The sequence below is a fragment of the Colossoma macropomum genome, unplaced genomic scaffold (assembly GCF_904425465.1).
Source record: "Colossoma macropomum unplaced genomic scaffold, Colossoma_macropomum, whole genome shotgun sequence".
NCBI lineage: Eukaryota > Metazoa > Chordata > Actinopteri > Characiformes > Serrasalmidae > Colossoma > Colossoma macropomum.
In genome coordinates, this window is record NW_023494797.1 from 547,113 (window position 1) to 569,475 (window position 22,363).

Sequence of the window (22,363 nt, forward strand, 5' to 3'; positions counted from 1 at the left end):
CACCTGACAAAAGAGCTATTCAAGGCAGTCTGCTTATCGGATCCTCCTAAAAGATTAAGACTGTATCAGCATTGAGCAGTTATGTATATTTTTTAGTTTACCAAGTTACACACACTGTGTATGGAGTAAATATCTGTTTGAGCAAGCTGTACATGCAGAGTGTAAGAATGCAGCCATTCCCTTTCTTGCTTCACCCTGGTTTCCACTGTGTCTCGCTGCTCACCTGTTTCACGCTGACAGGTAGCAAAAACCAAAAACCTCGTAAAACCAACAGCGACATCCTTTCCCGCACTCTGCATTTGGGATTTTATTTCATCCTTTTTCTTTTTCTGTAGAGTACTGTGTGTAGTACTCTGACATCAGGTCATTTCCTCTGTGTAATCTGAGCTATGTTTAACACTCAGATCCACATTCTAATGCACACCGCTACACAGAGCACCCACACATCAGTATGATCAGAGGCACGAGAGTGGTTCCCTAGTGAAGTTACCTGTAGATCTACTCTTAACCTTATGCCCAAAGGAAGAATATTTATTGAATGCATCATCGGTTATGCCTTACTCAGCACAAACACACTGAAGGAGCATTAGGGTCTTTTTGATTCTTATACCGAGCTGCTGCATTTCTTAAAAAATGTTTGATTCATTTTATTGCCAATGAGTTATTTTTGCATTTATCTGTGCTCAACTTTGAGGACAGTTTATACACCCCACAGTCTCCATTTTCAAGCTTTCAAGTCGCAAATGTTCATGAGGTAATATTTTTCTTACCACTGTATAAAAAGGTATTTTTTGGAGACTACTCTCTGAAACATGTAGGTATTGGCAATGATTTAAAGTATTCCCAACATTTATTTATTTTTATTTTGATTGTGTGCTTTTAATTCATTTTAAATGTGGAAGCAGTGTCATACTTTCTCTCCAACTGTCCCTCTTCAAGCAGAAAGCCATCCACAAGAGGCGAGGGGAATGGCACAGATTTTTCAGTCAGAAAATTTGCAATTTGCACAGAATTCAGTCGTTGAGATGTAAAGTTATTTAGAATGGTTTGATGTGAAATGGTGCACTGTGGAGAAACTAGCTCGACTCTATTTCTTCACAGTGGTGGTGACAGGACCCAGGGGTTGCAATGTCTACAACTCAAATATAATCATTTTATTCAATATCCAAAATGACCAGTGAGCCTACATGTCTTCTGAGTTTTTAATATGTAACGTTGATAACACTGCAGTGGTGGTAAATCCAAAAAAAGAAAAAAGGGTACTTGCTGCCTGTACTTCTCAGCCATTAATGTATTTTAAAAAATAAATTTTGGGCCTTGTCAAATAATGTCTCAGGCATCAGGCAACGTTTTTGTAACCATATTCTAACTTTATGTGAGGTAGATTTTATGTGCGTTGGACATCTAGTTCCTATCACAAAAACTGTGTGAACAATTCTCAATCTTAATCTAATCAATTAAGTTTCTCTTAATTGGTACATTTCACATCTGATACTTCACATCCGACAATTCACATAAAAACACTTTACATCTTAATGACCTAATTTGTAAATTATATATATATATATATATATATATATATATATATATATATATATATATATATAGCGGTCTTAATACTGTAGTGTGTGGGGTAGACACCAGACACCTCCATCCAGCTAGCATGGCACCATAAGCTGCTTGGTGTCACAGTCACCCAACTTGGGCGCTTCCTTGGGCACTGAGCCTTTAGGTGCCCCAGCTGCTTGCAGACATATTCCTCCTTCTCGTCAATGCTGTCAGCACCCACCACTGTGCGAACTTGGCTGCAGCCTGCATACTCTCCCAAAATCGCCTAAGTCTCTTCTGCCTGCTGCAAAGCCTCCTCCAGGCAAGTTGGCTTTGCAAGCTGCAACTGTTGCTAGAGCCTTAATGGCGTTACTGCCCATAGGAACGCATCGAAAGCTAAGCTATTATGGGCCGCTGCCAAGAACGCCCCATAGGCAAGCCCAACCATACTCCCTGTCAGCAGCCAGCGGACACAGCTTCTCTCCACTCTGGTGCTTTCTCCGATCAAGTTTCTCTCTAACGTGGATGGACCACACTTGCTCACCAAACCGCTTCCCCAGGCTGGGTGTGAGGTTGGGCCAAGTTACTGTAACACTGGCAGGGAGCTCTAACAGTATCTGCAGGGCTGGTCCTTCTAGCACCAAGACTAACAGCATTTGCAATCAGCTGCTGCAATCATCTCAAATCCCTGTATCACCGTAATGCCTTACCTTAGGCAGATGCATTGGCATTGTAGGGATGGCTCTGGCCGCCCTGAACGCCAAATCACATCAGGGACTGATGGCATCATCGGGTGATGATGTGGTGGAGAACGTTATTTCAACACTTAACTGCCCTATTGACCGCTGCAAGTCAGCTGTTTCCTCAGCTAACATGAGTATGGGACAGGTACCACACCCCTCTACCCTCTGTGGGGATGAGCCACCCTGGGTTACCAGTGCTTCAAAGTGGCTTGCTGCTCTCTTATGCTGTCTTTGGGAGAGCCTGGGCCCACCTGGCCCGACTCTTCGCTGAGTCTTCGCACCCTCTGCTGGCCTTGCCTCCCTCCACCGCTCCAGGCCCTCTCTGGCACTCACTACCCTGGTGCCCCACCAGATCCTTGCGCCTCCAATGCGTACTATCATTGCTGCATCTTCTGTTGTTTCTGACATTGTAGTGTGGGGTATATACACAGAAGAAGCGTAGACAACTCAGAGTTTGTGTCCATAACACAGCTTTATTTAGAATTGACGTAGCAGCCAGAGTACAAGTGAGGAAAATCACTCTTACTTCCAGAGGGAGGAAATATGCTCTTTAAACCTTGTACTGCTCCAGCGTTCACATAACCAGTGAATATTAACATACTTGAAAATGCAACCAGATACATTTACTTACTGTTTTAAGAACTAAATATACAAACCTTCTAAGAATGAGCAAAGCATACTCTGACGGCACAATACTATGATGAACCATCACACTGCGCAATGCGATGTCCACAAATGATCCTGAAGAAAAAGTCATATTTATATGATTTATCCCACTGTATCAGATTCCCCAAACAGAACTAAAAGCGATCCAAGGGCCTGTTTACACCTTGCATCACTATGCATTTTCTGTGATGGGATCACATTCGTTTTTTTGATGCATGAAAAGCCAGGTGTAAACACACCCAGGACAGACTGTGGTTTTTACACATTTTACGCTAGTGTAAATGGAATGTGGGGGGAAAAAAGTAAACAAAAGTAAAACAGATACATGGGTTGATGTTTTTCTTTTTACATAGGAACTTACAAATCAGAACTCTTCTGGTCAAATATGGTTAGAAAAAAGTGTAAATTAAATGAAAGTCGGTGTTCTAACAGTTTGTCCTACTCGCTGAACGGTCCTACTGAGCATGCACATCATTATATGTAGTATTTTTTTTTTTTTATGTTAATTTAGCTTTACCTTAAGTGTATCATACACATTAAGCTTAATAACACTACTTACTCCCTGGTACGGTCATTTAGGCTATAGACCATTTTTGTGTTTGTAAACCGACATGACATGTTTTGTGGGTGGAGCTTAACTGGTTGAAAGTGACAGCATAGCAGTGTCAGGTGTAAGAATATAGAAATATGGATCATCAGGACACTTTCTCCAGGTATTTTAATGGTTTACCAGCAGAAGACAGGTTGTCATACACTAATTAGATAACCTTTAGCAATAGGGGCAGGTTTTTTGACCCATACAGGTCAACAGGTAAAGGATTCAAATAAATGTCCAAAGTTACAGTGTCCAGACATCATCTTATACCTTTGAAAAAACCCAAAGTCTATACGAAAGAAATGTTTTTGTTGGTTGGTTTTAATGGTTTTTGTGTATTACGGTCTGACATACTGCCTAGCCAGAAACAAGGATATAAAACGCAGCTATACAAGAATTATTATTAAACAAATCATACAAATCAGTATTTTAAACAAATCAAAATACTATTACTGATGGTGAACTGCATTTGCATGGCTAGATTAATATTAACTCTTTTTCATTATTTAATGTATATTAGAACAATGTAAATCACTACAACCACTGCTGCTACTACTATCTAGGTATATGTAAAAATGTTATTTTTAGTTATAGGTATAACGTTTCATGCTGAAAGGCTAATGTAGGGCTAATACAGTGAGTCGTAGCAGTTAGCTGTGGGGCTAATACAATATACCCTCTAAGAAATTTATATGTGAATATATCTAGATCTGTTGTTTATATTGAATTCATGCTAACAATGATGGCTAATAATCACAGGTTAGGGTCATGCTGCATCCATGCAGCCGCATTGCTTTGTAAGGTTGAGCTATGTCAAAATGGAAAAAAAACAGACACAGCAAGCACATCAAAGGACATCTTCAATGATGGTATTCTATAAAAATGGTTATTTGTTTTTCCATTTCTATTTTAGCATCCAGTAGCACAAGAAGACAATTTTTTTCGTTATTCAGTGGATCTTACCCGTTTTGCTCCGCTTCTTTCTGCTGCGTTTTTGCTACCACAATATGCACAACTGCCAGCGACGTGATGTCCACTCCAAATTGGTCTATGAAAATATCTCACTCTTTTAATGCTGGTAACATTTTCTGACAAGAAAGTTTAGGCTATCAGAACATCCCACCTATGGGTTTCATACAGGTAGCATTTCTCTGATTAGGTGATTCAGGCTATCAAAATATCCTACCTGACGTTTTAATTTTAGTAGCATTTTCTGATATGATAAGATGCTAGGTAGGACGTTTCGATGAGATAGCACAAACAGATAAGATTCAGTGTTCTGACGAAATGTGCTATCTTGTCGAAATGTCCTAACGTACTGCATATTTTAGGTAGTGCTCTGCATATTTTGATGGCCTAAACTACCCTACCAGAAAATGCTATAAGCACTGTATCTATAGGTAGGACAATTTTTGATAGTGTACATTTTTGATTGTCTCCTTATCAGCATTAAAAGAATAATGAGGATACTTTGATTGCCTAAATCACCGTATCAAGGAGTAAGTAATAATATTAAGCTGAGTCTGTACTGAATTAACATTAAAAACACAATAAAACGTTTGAAACATTAAGTTATTATGCTAGTCATATGCACGTGCTTAGTAGGACAATTAGATGGGTGGGACAAATTGTTAGAACACCGGGCATGAAGTGCATATTAATGCAAGACATAAATAGGCTCGAAAGAATACGTTTTATTTCTGTGAATTGCTGATTTCATTTTCTGTTTTAACGAAACTAAATTCCCCGTTATTCAGATATTCAGCACTGGGGTCCGCCATGTTTACTTCTGTTTTCTTTCCGCTTCGCCCCAGTAACTGATTCTAAAGAACACTTTCTAGAGACTTATTGGCGGATTTTAGTTTTTTATGTAGATTATATGGGAATTAATGATGGCGACCGGTTTAAATCTGATCAGTGCTCACTCACCTGATGTCTCGAGCGTGTTCTGATTTGAATTGAGCTGTCTGATGACATTATGCTAATGAGCGCGAGGAGGGAGGAAGCTGCAGCTCGCACGAGCAGAAGAGAGAGCGGGCGGTTCAGAGTTAGGAGAAGCTACAGCAGCACTGAGAAAATGTGTGGGTAGTTTTATGCAGTCGCCCGGAGACTGAGGGAACCTTTTGATTCCTCTTGGGGTGGTATATTATTACGAATGGATCCTAATTTAAACCTACTACGCAGAAGACTTTATACTATATACTTTTTATTGTTCTGTTTTTCCTTAATTCCTCGAGGTAAGGAATTTATTGAATATTTAAGATTTAAGCTTCTCTCTTTAGTTATAAACAACGAGTGCATCAACGTAAAATGTAAATCAATGTAATTTGTAACCGAAATGTTTGTAACATCAGAACGTCCGCTTAACTTTTATTAAGATGCCGCAGTTTTAAGGGTGTGTTCTGGGATATAAAATTGACCCCAAATATAACCTGTATTCAAGAATGTGTCTCTTTTCAGGGCGTATTTCGTGGGCCATTGAGAGTGTGAATTTAACTAAACGGTATGATCTTGAAAAGTAAGTGTTATGATTTCTATTAAAAGCTTTCTTTATTACAGTCCTAGTTACTGTGTAAGGATAAATCAGCTTAATGTATCCTGATGCAGTATAACTAGTAAGTATGACTAGATGGAGCCAAGTTTTAAAAAGGCTTGCCAGGTTATCTTTGTGCACATTGACCCTTGATTTTTATTTGTTTTTTTAAATAAATAGGTAAATAACTAAATAATAACAATAACAATGCTAATACTTATATAATTAATTATAATTTATTGTTATTGTTATTATTATTAATAATAATAATAATAATATGTGTTTACCAATTGCAGGATGCTAGCACGTATGTAGCATATATTTGGAAATCGACGGGTAGTGTCTTGCAGTCGAGTGCTTGCTTTTCTGTCTAACCCAAGTGCTGATTACCTGTGAGGAACAAACCATGCCTTGTTCTCTGTGTGTCTTGCAGCGAGAGCAGCAGGATAATGCTGGCGAAATGGGACTCCAGTTCCCAAGCGAAGCAGGTAGGAGGGATGCAGAGTGGCGCTGAAGCGTTGCACTGAAACACAACGGGTCCAGGCACCTGGGCTAAATACAGTGACATAAGGTTAAATGCATATAATTACAGGTGGCCTACTACAGAATTTCCAAGTTAAATATTTCCCTATAAAATTGTTTGGGCTGTTTTAAATGAGATCTGCTAATAAAAGTAGTTAGGTTGGATTTTGAACTGAACACCATTTGTAGGTCTTAAAGCCACCATATAATTACAGAAAGAAGTGTGGTCTACTACAGACTATCCAGATGAATGTATTTATATTGGCTGTCTTTAGTGAGACAAACTAATTAAAGTAGTCAGGTCTTGCTAACAGGAATTTACTGCAATTTGTGGGGCGAAAACCCACAATATAAAGATCTTTTTAAGGGTAAGCTGCTGTCTGATTTTCAGAAAGCTCCACTGAATCGCAGTGAGCTAATAAAAGAAAGCATGTTGGGCTCATGCTGACTATAACACTACATGTAGGCTTGAAACACTTCCACCACATACATGCCTCATTAAAACAGGGGGAGGAGGCACCACCCTAATGTGTTTCAAAATGCTCCATTGATGATTCCACCCCCACCTCACAACTGTTGGGTAACATTTTCAAGGTCCATTGTCCATATGCTACAGGCACATCGTATGCTTTATGTTTATTGTAAATACCACAGAGACCCACAGTCTAAACCCAAATGGCATAAAATGACAGCTGTACTACAAACTGATGTTTAATAAAAGAGCAGCAAATACTAAAAGCACTGCTTGCTTTGTTGTGTTTTGAGGACAAAGGCCATCATCAGCAGCAGGCTGGTTTCAGGTGTCCCAGCGAGCCGCTGAGCCGCTATTCACCGACCCCCATTCTGGGGGACACTGGTCTCCTTCATAATGTGTTGTCAGAATCCATCTCCTTTGTAGTCACGTAAGCTACATGAAATTACTGAACTCTCAGATATCAGGTGTGATGTGCAAGAAAAGGCCATCAGAATAGCCCAGAGTTTCGGTCAGATAAGAGAAAACCGCTTAGTACTAAAGCACTTCACCAAAACTAATTTCATGTCGAACAATGAGTTTATTCGCATCACATATCAGTCTGTTCCGAAATAGAGATTGCTGATAAATAGCAAAGTGCCTCAGTGTCTCTCGCATAACCAGTTTTCAATTATTCTGATCCCTGAGAGCAATATTTTAGGCGAGTAGCATTTTCTTATTAAAAACAGGGAGTTTGCATGAGTTAATTAAATAATTACAAGGACTTAGTTCACAACAAGACCCCACCTCCTTATGCCCTTCCCATTCCATCTCAAGCATACAGAACCTTTTACTTCTGATGTATTCTGTGAGTGTAGTGAGCAGTATGTTAATTTCGTACAATTTCTCTCCACAGGAAGCACTTCTGAGCAACACATCAGCACAAAGTGAAGCACTGAAGTGGGCAGGCCGTAGAACCAGGGGTAAGGCCATTTCCTCATGTGTCCTCTAAGGTAAAGGTAAAACTCCTTTGTGCAATTTAAAGCTATGCACAGTGTAACAGCCCTGTTCCAAAATGCATATGAATACTTATAGCATAGGTGAGTTTATTCTGTGCAACTTTACACTATGTGGAGGTTCTTTAAACTTTAAAAAAGCTTCTTCACTCTCACACATCTCATTTGCAAAAATGGTTCTTTAAAGCATCATCCACTGATAAGTTCTTTAGGGAATCCAAAGTTTTTCTTCTATGGCAAAGAACCCTTTTGACACATTTAAGACTGGTGGGAGCAGCAAGGAAACATCACTTTCTGTAGCTGTTTGATAATGGAACTGTCTGAATAGATACTGTATTCTTTATGTGATGATAAAGGGTCAGTGTGTTGTATTAGTCAATGAAGCTGTCTTGAATATTGTTCTATATAAATGTAATAGGGCTGTGTTGAATGGCGCACCACCTGCTTTTGCATACATTTCTAAACAATGTTAGTGAATTCATACATTTTTTTTATTTGTTTATTTAGCCTTTTGGAGTTCATAGGTGCAGTATGAAATTAGGATGATCTTGTAGTGTCCTGTCACAATGTAAATTATTAGGCTTGCATAAATGTTAATACTAACATGAGTTTCTACTCCTAATAAAGAAAAATATACGAATGTATGTATCACTGAGGCATCTGTCATTCAGAATACTTAAGATCATCTGAAATTTAAGAGACTCTTTGAGAAGAGTGATTATCGATGATCCGTGTTGCTCTGACCTTTGTGCTATGACACTTTTGAGAAACATTCATGACTAGTAACTGTAATGACTATCTTCTCTTCTTCTCATACCAGCTAACCAAATCAAGTCATTTTGTTTCACAAGGTGGTACTTCCCAGGCTGGTTTCCCAGACAGGGATTAAGACTAGTCATGGACTATGGTCAACAGACTATTTTCCTTTCAATGGAAAATCTTCGTTCAAAATCCGGTGTAGTCCCAGACTAGGTATAGTCACAACTGGCTCTATGTTTTCAAAATAACATAGAGGACAAGAAGACTCTTTTCTGTTGTTTACTGTCTTACACTGAAATTGAAAAACTTAATTTTCATATAGCATACTTTTGGTAAAAGGTTCGTAGGTGTGGGCAATATGACGATTTTTTTGATATTGTAATGAATTATGTCACGTTTACTGTATATCCTGTAAGTCCTCATTACTTAAGGGACACGTTTCATCACAGCGTAAGCACAATTAGGCCAGTGTGATTGGATTTAGTGCAGTGTAGTTTATAAAACACTGAATAAAAATGTCATGCATTCAGCGAACTCTTGCAAGGAGACAGACTTCGTTTCCCAGACTCCTCTGGGAGGTCACGTGATGGAGCAACTTCCCTCCGACTCGGATTCGGACACGGACTCCATTGCCCACAATTCAGTGGGAAACCACATGACTCCTGACTCTTGCTCACGCTCCAATCAGCACTGAAATTCCCCAGAATACTAACTGGGGACACCTGTGTACTTGGTCATACGACTAGTTAGTTTACTTTATAAGCCCGGGCTTTAGTCAGAAACAGTGCAAAGTATTGTATCCTTGCAACCTACTGAGTGTTTGTTTTCTGATTGCCTGAATTCCGTTTTCTGACCTCTATTTTGTTCTCTTCGACTTTGTCTTTTTGCCTGATCCCTTTTGTACCGTTGCTTGTTTTTGTCTTACCCGTGTGCCACATCACAAAAAATCTTTGTAGTCATAGGTTTAATATTATTAGAGTATTTTTATAAGTAGCTTTGCAGGTTCTGTCTTGTCTGTTTCAACTTATTAAATCTCTAAGTACCGTGATGCGAATTGTGTGAAAATGTCTTAAAATATTCCAATATAATTTTTTTGCCCTATAACCCACCCCTAACAGTTCTATTTTCTGCCATTATTCTGCCATATTACTACATGGCACTTGTTTCCTGAAATCTCATAATACATTGACTTACAAATTAAATGTTGCTTTTAAAACTTTCTCTGTGGTTTGTAAGAAAATAGTTTTCATAAGTCCACACTGTCCACAGAAACTATTGACATCAATATATAGAGAATCATAAGGAAAGGCAGAGACTCATTGGTGATGAAGTTTTTCATTTGCCCTGTTTCATTTTATGGAACCATGCAGTTATAATTTTGCAGTAGTATGGGCATGTTAGAACTGCCGTTAAAATGTGAAATTTAAAGTGCTTTATAAAGGTTTTTAAATGCATGTGTGTGTGTGGCTCTTTACAGTAATTGGATTATCAGCATTACAGCAGCAACATGATCATGCACGTACGCACACAAGCAGATATCTAAATTTAAGGTTGTGATAGCAATAATCCATGAATGAGTAGAACATAACACACAGTACTTTTCTGTCTTTAATGAGTACAGGTGCTTGCACATTCCCCTGCTTGAACGGTGGTCAGTGTGTATATCCCGATTCCTGCAACTGCTCTTTGTACCAAGCCACTGGATCGCATTGCCAAACAGGTACTTACTAACATTTAGCACCACACTTTCACTTTTCATGATTCTATCTACAGCTGTTCAGGGTATCAGTTTGTCTGAAGGTCAACTAAAAAATGCTGTATATCCATTTGTAACAATTTTAAATATAACAAATCTTTGAAATTAATAACACCTGACATATAATGGAAAACACATGTTTGGTTCTCTAAGAAAGGTAGTGTTAATCGTAGTTTCCTCATTCTTGTATGTGTAAAGCCCGAACCCTACAATGTACATTATGAACAATGTTGAAAGTGGTCTATCATATGTTTTTTGGAACAAAATCCTTCATTTACGAATAAATTTCTATCAGACTTTATTTACTGGCATGTCTGTATAGGGAAATTTATTTCATTGTGTATGAAGATGAGCCACAAGAATTTCTGCATATGTAAATAGGTTTGTCACAATTATCATGTGATCTCCTGACTGCAATTATTTATGCTGATTGCAATTATTTTCCGCTATTGTTAGCTTTTGCAGTTATAGTAAAGGCAAAGTCAATCATTCCATGTTTTTCCTAACAAAAAAAATAAATAAATAACCGTATACAAACAATTTTGTACAAAGCATTGTCAACTGTTGAAATAAAACTGCTCCAATTCAAACATTTCAGCAAGATATACATACATGACATTCAGTGTCCTTTGTTAAACTTCACTTTAGCCTCAAAATTCTCATCAGTGACCCTGGCTCTGTTTGGGGTGAGAATCAGGCCTGCACAACTGAATAATCTCTCCACTGCTGCAGAGCTGTTGCAGCTCCGCAGCAGAACTAGATTTTTGGGTAAAATAACATAATGCTCATTTGCTGTAAAATCGTTATAACACACAGTTCTAACACAGTTTTCACAATAATGGTCTTAAACACTGGAGTTAACTTATAACTGCTGATTCAACCTGACGCACAGGCTGCTGGTCACACAGCAATGCAGACAACGAAAAGACGAAGAGAGAGATTTAAGACGAACATTGGTAATTTGGAGATGAATGGACTCACACGTTTTATTACGTTTTATTTGCAACAAAAAGCAAGGTTGAAGTCAGCTTCTAATTCTCCAGCTTCTCGATCGATTTGTCCCGTTCCACCTTAAATGGCGCAGCAGTACAATCTAAAGTGGCCGTGCCCGTTTGCTCGTGCTGTCCGCAACTCAGTCAGGACCGCACAATCGCCAGCAGCAGTTAACAGCTGCGTTCTATGGCTCACATTTTGCGCAGATTGCTTGAAAACTGTAGCAAAATTGTAGCGAAAATTATCGCTATAGCTACACAAAAATTCGTAGGCGCTACAGCTGTTAGCTACATTTCATAAAACTGTAGCGGCTACAGCTATTAACGACAAAAATTTGTAGTCCGCTACAAAAAGTAGCACGCTACTTAGCTACTCCCCCATCTCTGGTTATATGTTTACATCATTCAAATAGAACGTGAATTAAGTGTTTGTCATCAGTTGGGTAGAGGCAAATACATGTAAATAAAAGAAACAAGAAAACACATTTATCAAGTCTTACAAAAACAACAAAAGCTCTAGAGTGGACAGTGAGGGGACACAATGTATAAAAGCTCCAGCAGCACTGCTGTGGCTGATCTACTTGCACCAGCACAACACACACTAACACACCTCCACCACATCAGTGTCACTGCAGTGCTGAGAATGATGCACCACCCAAATAATACCTGTTCTGTGGCAGTCCTTTGGGGGTCCTGACCATTGAAGAACAGAGTAAAAGGGGGCTAACAAGAAAAAGATGGACTACAGTCTGTAATTGTAGAGCTATAAAGTACTCCTCTATGGTAAGCAGACCTGATAAAATGGACAATGAGAGTAGCTACAAGGAGGTGTTCCTAGGCCGGTAGCCTAGTGGTAGGAGAAGGCTTTTAGGACCAATAAAGTACATAAGATAACATAAAGTGCTTGGTGAGTGTATATTGTGACATGACAATTATCACAATAGCAATAAACATTAAGTTGTGCACTCCTACTATGAAGGACTTTACTACTTTGACTTTGTCTGCCAAACCTCACAGCAGTCAAGTGATATTGCACATGTTTCAGTTCCCAATTCAGGCTTGGAGAGGGAGATGACATGTCGCTCATGGGGGCAATACAACTATGAGACCTTTGATGGGCTTTACTACTACTTCCCTGGCAAGTGCAGCTACACACTCCTGAAAGACTGTGAGGATAACACACAGTCAACTGTGTTCATACAGGTACATTCACACTGAATAAATACTGCTGAAAGGGCTGACTGCTGTTGTTTCAATGTACTCTAGGTGCTGTGCAGGTACATTTTTTGTTCATCAAGGTACAGTGTAAATGTACCCTCAAAGGTACAACAGTGGTTTTAAGGTCAGATTGCCTTAAATACGTTTTTCGCAGTGCAAAAGTACATATTTGTACTTTTCATAACCTACTTGTTTTAACACGGAACAATCAAATGCAAAGGCTGGAGACGAGACGGGGTGTGTGGAGACAATACAACTTATATAACTTTAGATCATTTTAATGGATTATGGTACAATTATGTTCCTTAACTAAAGGTACTGAGGTGTACCCTTGAGGGTACCACCCTATTGACAAGAGGGGTACTGCCCCAGTGGCAGTTTCAAACCTTTATTTCTGACAGTGTCATACTGTGTATAGTGTATTCTAGTTAGCATGCTGCTTTTAAAAGTTACCTTAGTTTTAGCTTCATAGATTCATAAGTGATTTGAGCTTGTTGGTGTTCGAGCAATATGCTGTATAGATGAGCTATAGTTCGAGTTAGTAGATTGAAGTGGTGTGTGTTTGTGTGCGTGTGTGTGCATGTTGTATTGTGTGACTCTCACTTGGGAAGATATTTGTTGGCCAGCTTAGAGAAAGTGATCTCATTATTACAGTCATTTATGTCCATTCCAGTTTAATACAGTAATTACGGGCTAGGCCAGAATTGGCCCAGAACAGAATTGGCTTTGTTCTCCGATATTCACTGATGGGAATCCAGAGTAGCGAAGCTGCTTTGGCCTCGACTTTCTAGGGGCCATTTGCTTAAGTGCCAATATCATTTGTCAATGAATTAAAAGGATGGCCGACAGTAATTCAGAGCTTTGAGACTGCCAGCATGCTGACTTTAATCACTGGACTCTAATGGCTAAGAGAAGGGATTTATCTGCACTTGTATACTTTTCTGCTCTGTCTACACACTGCTGTTACTCTGCTGTCCTGTGCTCTCCCTCCATTAATACAGCTGATTTGTGGGTTTACAGGTACATAATGATCCAGAATGCACTTCTCTTCCATATTCCTGCACACGCTCAGTAAGTGTTTTCCTGCCGTGGGAAGGCGAGATTAGGTTGCAGAACTTCAACGTCACTTTCAAAGGTCAAAGGTAACGAATACTCGCACTATACAAAACTTTCCATTACTCATATACCAAAGTGCTGAATTCCCCAAAATGTGAGTGCTCTTGTGTGTTTGACTATTTTGGGTGTTTGCGAATCTCAGTATCTAGTTTCAGGCTTTTAGAAAGAATGAAATCCATTATTGACCATACAGAAACAATTTCTGGTTATATATTATATATTATGCTATATATGCAAAAGATTGGGCACTCCTGGCCAAAATACATATTATGTAGATTTTTAAAGGGAAAAGAAGTAAACAACTTCTCTATCAAACTATTTATTTATTTTTTCTGTAAATGTTAGTGTACAGTTACTTTATATTTGATGAGTTTAAAAAATAGAAAAAAATAAAATAGTCACTGTTGCATGTGCAAAAGTTTGACACTCTGCTAAGTCAGTACTTAGGAACACCCCTTCTCTCAGTTATCACAGCTTGCAAACACTTCTTTTGTAACCAGCTGGGGGCCTTTTTATTTTGGTTGTAGGAATTTTCATCCATTTTTCACCCACTCTTCCATGCAGAACGCTTCTAGTTCTGCAATATTATTTGGAACTTGGTGTCCTGCATACACAGCATGTTTAAGATCTAGCCACAGATTTCCAATGATCTTCAAGTCAGGGAACTGTAAGAGCCATTCCAAAGTTTCAGCTTGTCTTTCTTGTAGTAATTCATGGTGCATTTTGACATATGTTTTGGATCATTGTCCTGTTGCAGATGCCAGTCTTTTTCAACTTCAGTTTCTTGACTGCCTGTGTCACATTTGCTTTCAGAATTTGCTAATATTTAGTGGAATGTATTCTTCCATGTACTCATGGAATGTTTCCTGTTCCACTTGCTGCCAGACAACCACAAAGCATAATAGATCCACTTCCATACTTAACAGTTGGCAAGATGTTCTTTTCATCAAATGCTTCAAATGTGATTGTGGCCACAGTGTTCTGTTTTTACTTAATCAGTCCGCAATACTTGTTTCCAAGTCTTTGACTCATTTACATGTTGTTTTGCCTACTTCAGACATTGGCTTTTCTGTTGAGGTCACAAGTAAGGTTTCCTTCTGATGACTCTTCTGCACAGATCATGTTTGTGTGAGCAATGCTACACAGTAGAACAGTGCACCGCCACTCCTTTGTCAGCTAAACTGCTCTGCAGGTCATTTGCTGTTGTATTGGGGGGGGGTTTCTTTATCTCTCTGGCTAGCATATGAGCAGTTCAGTCTGAGAATTTTGTGGTATTCCAGATCTTTCCTTGACTTCCACAGTTCCACGGTCAGACATTTCCAATAATGGAAAATGCAAACTGCAAGAACTTTGGCATCTTTTTATGGCACTCCCCTGCCCTCCTCTGTCGATATCAATTGCATACTGCTATTAATTCAGATCCTCAGCCAGCTGCTGAGATAAGATAATTATTGTTGAGAGTTAACACAAGGTTTGAAGCATCAGTGAATTTTGGAAATGTCATCAGCTGACAATCCTTGACCTGAAAAAATGAAGCACAATTTTAAATGATCCAATAGAATATTTTTAAATGGCCCACTCCTAATAAAATATATTATATCCTTGGTGATCAGCCTAGATTTCAGATATATAATATGCTGAGGAAAACAGCAGAACATATAACAACAAAATATGTTATATTATCTTCAGAAAGGACAGCAATTTCCCTCCCTCTTTGTCACATGCATGGTCATTTGATAGAGTTGTGTGCTCAACATTCATGTCTGAGCACAGTGAAGTACTGGACAATACTGGAAGTTTAAAAAGATGTGACAGACTTTGTACATGGAGTTACAAGTGTTCACCTTTCAAATTGTTAATATGATGAGGGAGTGACCTGCTATGTACACTATATGACAAAAAACCCATTGCTAACAGCAGTCGACCGCATAAACGCACAGAGCAGGGCTGCCAAGGACTGAAGCGCATAGTAGGGGTCGACCGATTATTGGTCAAGCTGATATTCATTTACATTTACATTTGCTGCATTTATCCGACGCTCTTATCCAGAATGACTTGTCTACTCAGAGAAAGTTTCTTTGCTAGTTACAAATAGCTTAGAGAGAAGGCAAGTACTGAGCTCAGATGTTGCTAGAAACAAAAGCCTATGTTGATACCTAGAGAAAAAGAAACAGAATAGAACATCTGTACAATACATTTGCAGTACAGTACATTTCTGTAAGTACTTAACAGAGCACTAAGTTAAGTGCTGTAAAAAGAGATGTGTCTTCAGTCTGCATTTGAAGACTGTGAGAGAGTCTGCTGTTCGGACAGCCAATGGGAGTTCGTTCCACCACATGGGTGCCAGGGCAGAGAAAAGTCTTGATGCTTGTCTTCCACTCGTCTTGAAGGATGGCGGGTCAAGCATCGGTTTGAGTTTTGACCATTGCCATTAGGTAGGAGGGGGCTGGTCTGTTTTTGGCTTTGTAGGTAAACATCAGCTTTTTAAATCTGATGCGTGCAGCTATAGGAAGCCAGTGAAGGGAGCACAGCAGTGGAGTGACATGAGTGAACTTAGGAAGATTGAAGACAAGCCATGCTGCTGCATTTTAAATGAGTTGCAGAGGCTTGATGGCCTACATGGGAAGACCAGCCAAGAGCAAGTTGCAGTAGTCAAGCTTTGAGATGGCAAGAGACTGAACTAGCTCCTGGGTGGCCTCTTGAATGAGAAAGGGTTGAATTCTCTAGATGTTGTACAGGAGAAACCTGCATGACCGAGTCAGGTTCACAGTATGAGCTGAGAACGATAACTGGCCATCCAGAATCACTCCGAGATTTCTTGCATCTTCAGATGGAACAATCAAAGAGTTCTTGAATGAGATGGCAAAATCATGATGAGGACCTGTAGTTCCAGAGATGAATAACAGCTCAGTCTTGCTAGGATTGAGCTTCAGATGTCAGTCAGACATGCCGAGATGTGACTGAAAACCTGAGTATCAGAAGATGGGAAGGAAAGCATTAGTTGGGTGTTATCAGCATAGCAGTGGTAAGAGAAGACATCAGAGGATATCACATCACCAAGAGAACGAGTATAAAGTGAAAAGAGAGGAGGACACAGCACTCTCCATGTTACCTGATAAGAGCGCCCCTCCAGATAGGACTTAAACCATGGAGCTGCGGAGAGGTCGAGAAGAATCAGAATAGATGACAATTTGGCTGAAGTAGCTGCCTGGAGCTTCTCAGTCACTGCTATAACGGTAGTTTCTGTTGAGTGTACCAGTTTGAAGCTAGACAGGTTGGGGTCCTGTATCTGGTTCTGAGTGAGAAAGAGAGATAGTTGATTATAGACTGCATGTTCAAGAATTTTTGAGAGGAAAGAAAGGAGTGATATCGGTCTGTAGCTGTTGACATCAGAGCTGTCAAGCATGGGCCTCTTCAGGATGGAAAACACTCTTGCAGTCTTGAAAGTTGATGGAATGTGACCTGATGACAAGGAGTTGTTTATGAGAAAAGTAATGAAGGGCAGGAAATCCATGGAGATTGAATGGAGCAATGTGGATGGAATGGGATCCAGTGGGCAGGTGGTTGGATTACTGGATTTGATTAGTTGTAGGACATCATGTTTAGCAAGAGAAGAAAAACAGGTTAGGGGACTGAGAGCAAGAAGACGAGGACTAGTGGAAGGAGTGGAGACAGAGGGAAAAGACTGATGGATTCTCCAAACTTTCTCCTCAAAAAGGTGACAAAGTCCTTAGGGTGAGAGAAGAGGGTGGATGGAGAGTTTTTTTGAGAGCTAGATTGTTTCAAATTGATATTCAGCATAGTGCAACCTCGATCAAACACACTTCTTTTTATTCTGGCCCGATGTCCTGTCTACCACATTCCGGATTGTTCTGCTTTGCTCTCACAGAGAGAGGAAAAGGTACAAACATTGCAGTTGAACAGTGTAGTTGTCAAAAAGCTCAATGCACTTGGTAATATAATTTCACTCGCTCTAGCCAGACAAACGTGACTTGTGCTTGCAGTCCTGTCCCAAACATCTGTGTGTGGGAGCAGACACGGTAATATGTAGTAGTTTGAAAGCATTCAGAATGTGTGTGTGTCTACAGCACAGTTTAAATGGGTGGCCAACTATCCAGACAAGTCTACAGAAAGCAGTAAATTATTTGTAAAATCATAATGTATTATTTTACATTTAATAACCAAGTTACAGATAATTTCTGGTCGTTGTCATTTCTGTTTTCACTTGTTTAAAGTACAGACAGCTGCGGCTCGCTGCTTCCAAAGATTCCACTGCTCTGTTTAGACTTCAAAGGCCATTTCCATTGAATCATACAGCACAGAATACATCTCATACAATCAACACATCCAGCTACTGATTGTTGTTGCATGAAATACATTTTTGGTTGAACAGCAAAATGCCATGAACACATTAATATTAATAGACCCTGATTGTTGTTGCTTTTTACAAAGTATTGACAATTTTTAATGCATGATTGGTCAGATGCTTACTGTAATACATTTACAGTTCTATGTATTTTGCAGGCCTCTTTTTTGAGTTCCATTTTTCTTACATACATCACTGACTGTTAAACATAATTTAGAGTTGTTTGTTATTTTTTAATCTGTTTATTATCTTATATTTTTTTATACTGTCAAAGCTCAAAGCAGTTTATTTTTTATAATGTTCTTATGTTCATAATGTTGTGAGTATAGTCGCGTTCTTGTAATGTTTTTTTTACTATAAACATCGAATTTATGGTAAACCAAAATCAGCCACTAATATTGGTTATTGCTGTCCTTGATTACTAATAATCAGTATCGGTGTTGGCCATAAAAAAACTTTTTGGTGTCACCTAGCATGTAGCGCGTAAAAATCACATATCCTGTATTGCATCACTCATTACATAGTTCTGAACTGCCTCTAGACGCCACATCAACACAAGAACTGTGCGTTGGAAGCTTTACGAAATGGGAAAATGAGTTTTCATGGCCAACCAGGTGCACGCAAGCCTAAGATCACTGTGCAGTGCCAAACGTTGGCTGCAGTGGTGCAAAGCATGCCACCATTGGAATCTGGAGCAGAACATCGTCAGGAGTGATGAATCACATTTCACTGTCTGGTATCCTGATGGATGAATGTGGGTTTAGCAAATGCCAGGAGAATGCTACCTACAGGAATGCTATAAGAGTAAAGTTTGGTGGGGAAGGGAATAATGATCTAGCGCTGTTTGGTTTGGGCTAGACCCCTTAGTTCCACAGTCCAAAATGTTTTGTAAAACCTGAAGAGTGGAGGGGGTGGGGGTTGTGCTATGAATCAGTTACGGTTATGAAACAAATTTGTTGTGATTTTTTTTCATTTTATTTTTATTAATCAGTTCTTAATTGCTTAAATGACCCTCCCCTGACATCAGTATGTGTAAATTAGTGTTTCTCCAGTGCTGGAAATGCCACATGCTATAGATTTACACACTTGCTTGAGCTCACAAGGGGCTTGATTATTACCTGATAATCAAGTGTTACAGAGTAGAGAAAGTACACGCATGAGGTCTCTGCACTAGACAGATATATAATTGATTTTAACAGTATATATTCATATATTTCTATATTTCTATTTCTTTGTATAGCTTGAAGCTGCCCCATAACATCCATGATGTTGAGTTGGAGCGGATCGCTGACTATATACTGGTATCACAACCTCAGGGTTTTACACTAGCGTGGCATGGTCGGAATGGCTCCATCTACATTAAGATGAGTCCAGAGTTTGTGGGCCGCACCTGTGGTCTGTGCGGCAACTTCAACGCAGACATTCAGGATGATCTGAAGACTAGTTATGGCAAGTTTCAGTTTCACATACAACTACTCCTTGAGAGAACATCTTCAGATTCTTCTGTATCTTGGCAGAACTGGTGTACAACAATGAAGTGTTGTCCCGGTCATTGGTTGACAAGCTGTTTGGCAATCTTGATCACCAATACACTAGCCCCATGAACAATTCTTCTTTTCCTGAATAAACATAAAAGCACACTGCAATGTTGATTGTTGTTCATGATGTTTGATTAATTACTTTCACACACTGTTCCTATGCAAATAAATTTAGCTGTTTATGCTGAACGTGCTCAACAAGTTGTACAGGAGCAGTCACACATGCTTTACACTTTGAGTAAACCAGTGGCACAAACTAATAGTTTATAACTAAACTAATAAATTCTAGGGGAGTCCTGGGCTCCGTAAGTCACAAATGTTTATCTGTTTAATGTAGAGCTTGTAGAAACTTTGGCCAAACCCAAAATATAGCCCGGAAACTTTCTGTTCAAGCCCTAATTTACCTAATCCAGAGCACAACATATGGTGTCTGAACCTGACCTGAATCTGCCAAAATTTTGTCTGAACCTGACCCAACCTGAACCAAATCATTAAGTTTTAAGTCCAAAACTTCCCTACATCCAAAAAATGCTGTCTGAAACTAACCCGAACCAGCCCATCATCATCCAAAGTGCCAAACAAAACCTAATATGATAGCACCGGATAAATTAATAGCCATAATAATGGCATCATTAGACAAAAAAACAAGTAAAATAAATAAATAAATAAATCAGCAAAAAATTTAATTAAAAAATCTGATATAATACCTTGGTCTACCTACAATTCTAATCCAACACACTTGATCTAGGTAATGAACGCCTTAAGGAGCGTGTGAATATTAAAGCCAGGTGATTTGAATCTCCAGGGTGGTAGATATCTAGGACAGTGACTGGGCACCACTGTTTTCAGATAATGACAGTAGAGAAGAAGCATAAAGTAAGGAAGCCGACATATATTTGGGAAATGATGTCCGAATGTGAGTGGTCGGGTCTTGTTAGGTTCTGACCAATATTATACACTTTAGGTCAGTGTTGACTGTGAAGAGGTTTCCCTTAGGCTTTGTTTATTCTGTGTTCGGCAGAATTTAATGTTATGCTTTAATGGGTTTGTTCCAGGTGTGTTCACAGAAGATCTTGCTATGTTTGGAAATAGCTGGGTGGAGGAAGAGCCACAGCAGGCCACGTGTTCAATGATTCAATATCTGTATCCATCTCCCTGCTCTGCACAGGATCCCCACATTTTACTGGTACTACACAAACATGTGAGAGTATCCAGCCCCCTGAAAGTTATACACATTTTCTTTTACAAATAATAATACCTTTACTTTTTCCAATAAAAAATGCACATATTTTAAATAAAATGAAAAATTAAGCTATGCACCTTGCATAAGTATTCAAATCCCATTGCTCCGCAACCTCCAAGGTAAAACACAGATAATAACAGAAAAGAATAAGTTTTAACACTATTGTCTCTTCGTTGGACATACTTGCTTTCTACATGCGAACTATTAAAATAACTACTAACCTGTGTAAAATAATCAAATTGCAAGTCGCTCTGGATAAGAGCGCCTGCCAAATGCTGTAAATGTAATCACAATCACATTTTGATAAAAAAAACACTCATTAGGATCATTAGTCAGGCTGTTAACCTGAAAGACAGAATGAAGACAAAGAAACAAACTAAAGGCATGCAAATGTCACATTTGGAAAAAACTCCAGTGTGTTTGGATATCTCAGTGAGCTCTGTTCGATCCATAATCAGGAACTGGAAGCTGCATCACACCACCCAGACCCTAGAAAGAGCTACCCTTCAAAACCCTGAATCCAAGCAAAATATAGGCTTGTGAAAGAAGCCACTCTGTGAATGACTGCATAGGCAAACAGTGCAACAATTCAAAGAAAAAACACTTCTCAACATAAAATAGCAAAGAACTTGGGGATTTCATCATCTAAGGTACATAACATCAGGGCCACCAGAACCACGGTGGCGAGCGGGGATTTGACCCACCACTTTTCAAAGTACTGGGGCGACGCTACTTTTTGAGTTCCCTAAACTGCATGAAACGCTGAACAGCACAAACAGGCAGAGTAAAACTCAGCAGAAGGGCCAATCAGAATCTCCATTTCAGCTGGGTGGCGTTTTCAGACCTGCTGTGGTTGGTGCGGACCTGTCAAACTTTTTCTTTGGATCGGTTTTGACATGCAAATACTCCACCCGTATTCAGATCCGCACCAAACAACTGCTCTACACAGATTTACCAGGGAGTTCAACACCAGAGCATGTTTTTGCCAGTGCACATTTTTGATGTACTGTTTGCACAGTCTGCTTCTTTAACATGTTACTGTTTACAAAAACTCATATGAAGATTGTGCAGCTCTGTGCAGCTCTGTTCTTCTCTTTTGGGGATTTTAATTTTTTTTTTTGGTCTAAAATAAAAAAGCTCCAAAGTCAGAGATGTAACCAATCACAAAGCAGTACACATATTGCCACCATCAAAACATATTCAAATTAAAAACAAAAAAGGTATCAGTATCTAAACACTAAAATGTAATGGAGTAAAAAGATTCCTTTACTCACTAATATACTTTAGTAGAAATAAAAGTA

General features: G+C 39.2%; 1 protein-coding gene across 6 annotated transcripts in view; it reads left to right on the forward strand.

The window, feature by feature from the left end:
• The first annotated feature begins 1,637 nt into the window (after positions 1 to 1,637).
• Positions 1,638 to 22,363, forward strand: part of otog (otogelin) — an 80,958-nt gene continuing 60,232 nt past the window's right edge. For 5 of the 6 annotated variants that reach the window (XR_005008006.1, XM_036583924.1, XM_036583927.1 and 2 more), the window contains exons 1-9: positions 1,638 to 5,789; positions 6,013 to 6,070; positions 6,519 to 6,573; positions 7,975 to 8,041; positions 10,455 to 10,553; positions 12,627 to 12,784; positions 13,820 to 13,941; positions 19,522 to 19,730; positions 20,875 to 21,005. Coding sequence is in view for 5 of the 6 variants with exons in the window: in XM_036583924.1 (XP_036439817.1) it covers positions 5,708 to 5,789; positions 6,013 to 6,070; positions 6,519 to 6,573; positions 7,975 to 8,041; positions 10,455 to 10,553; positions 12,627 to 12,784; positions 13,820 to 13,941; positions 19,522 to 19,730; positions 20,875 to 21,005 (981 nt within the window). In the remaining variant the exon portion in view is untranslated. The remainder of the gene's footprint in view (positions 5,790 to 6,012; positions 6,071 to 6,518; positions 6,574 to 7,974; positions 8,042 to 10,454; positions 10,554 to 12,626; positions 12,785 to 13,819; positions 13,942 to 19,521; positions 19,731 to 20,874; positions 21,006 to 22,363) is intronic. The other variant, XM_036583926.1, reaches the window with a different exon arrangement.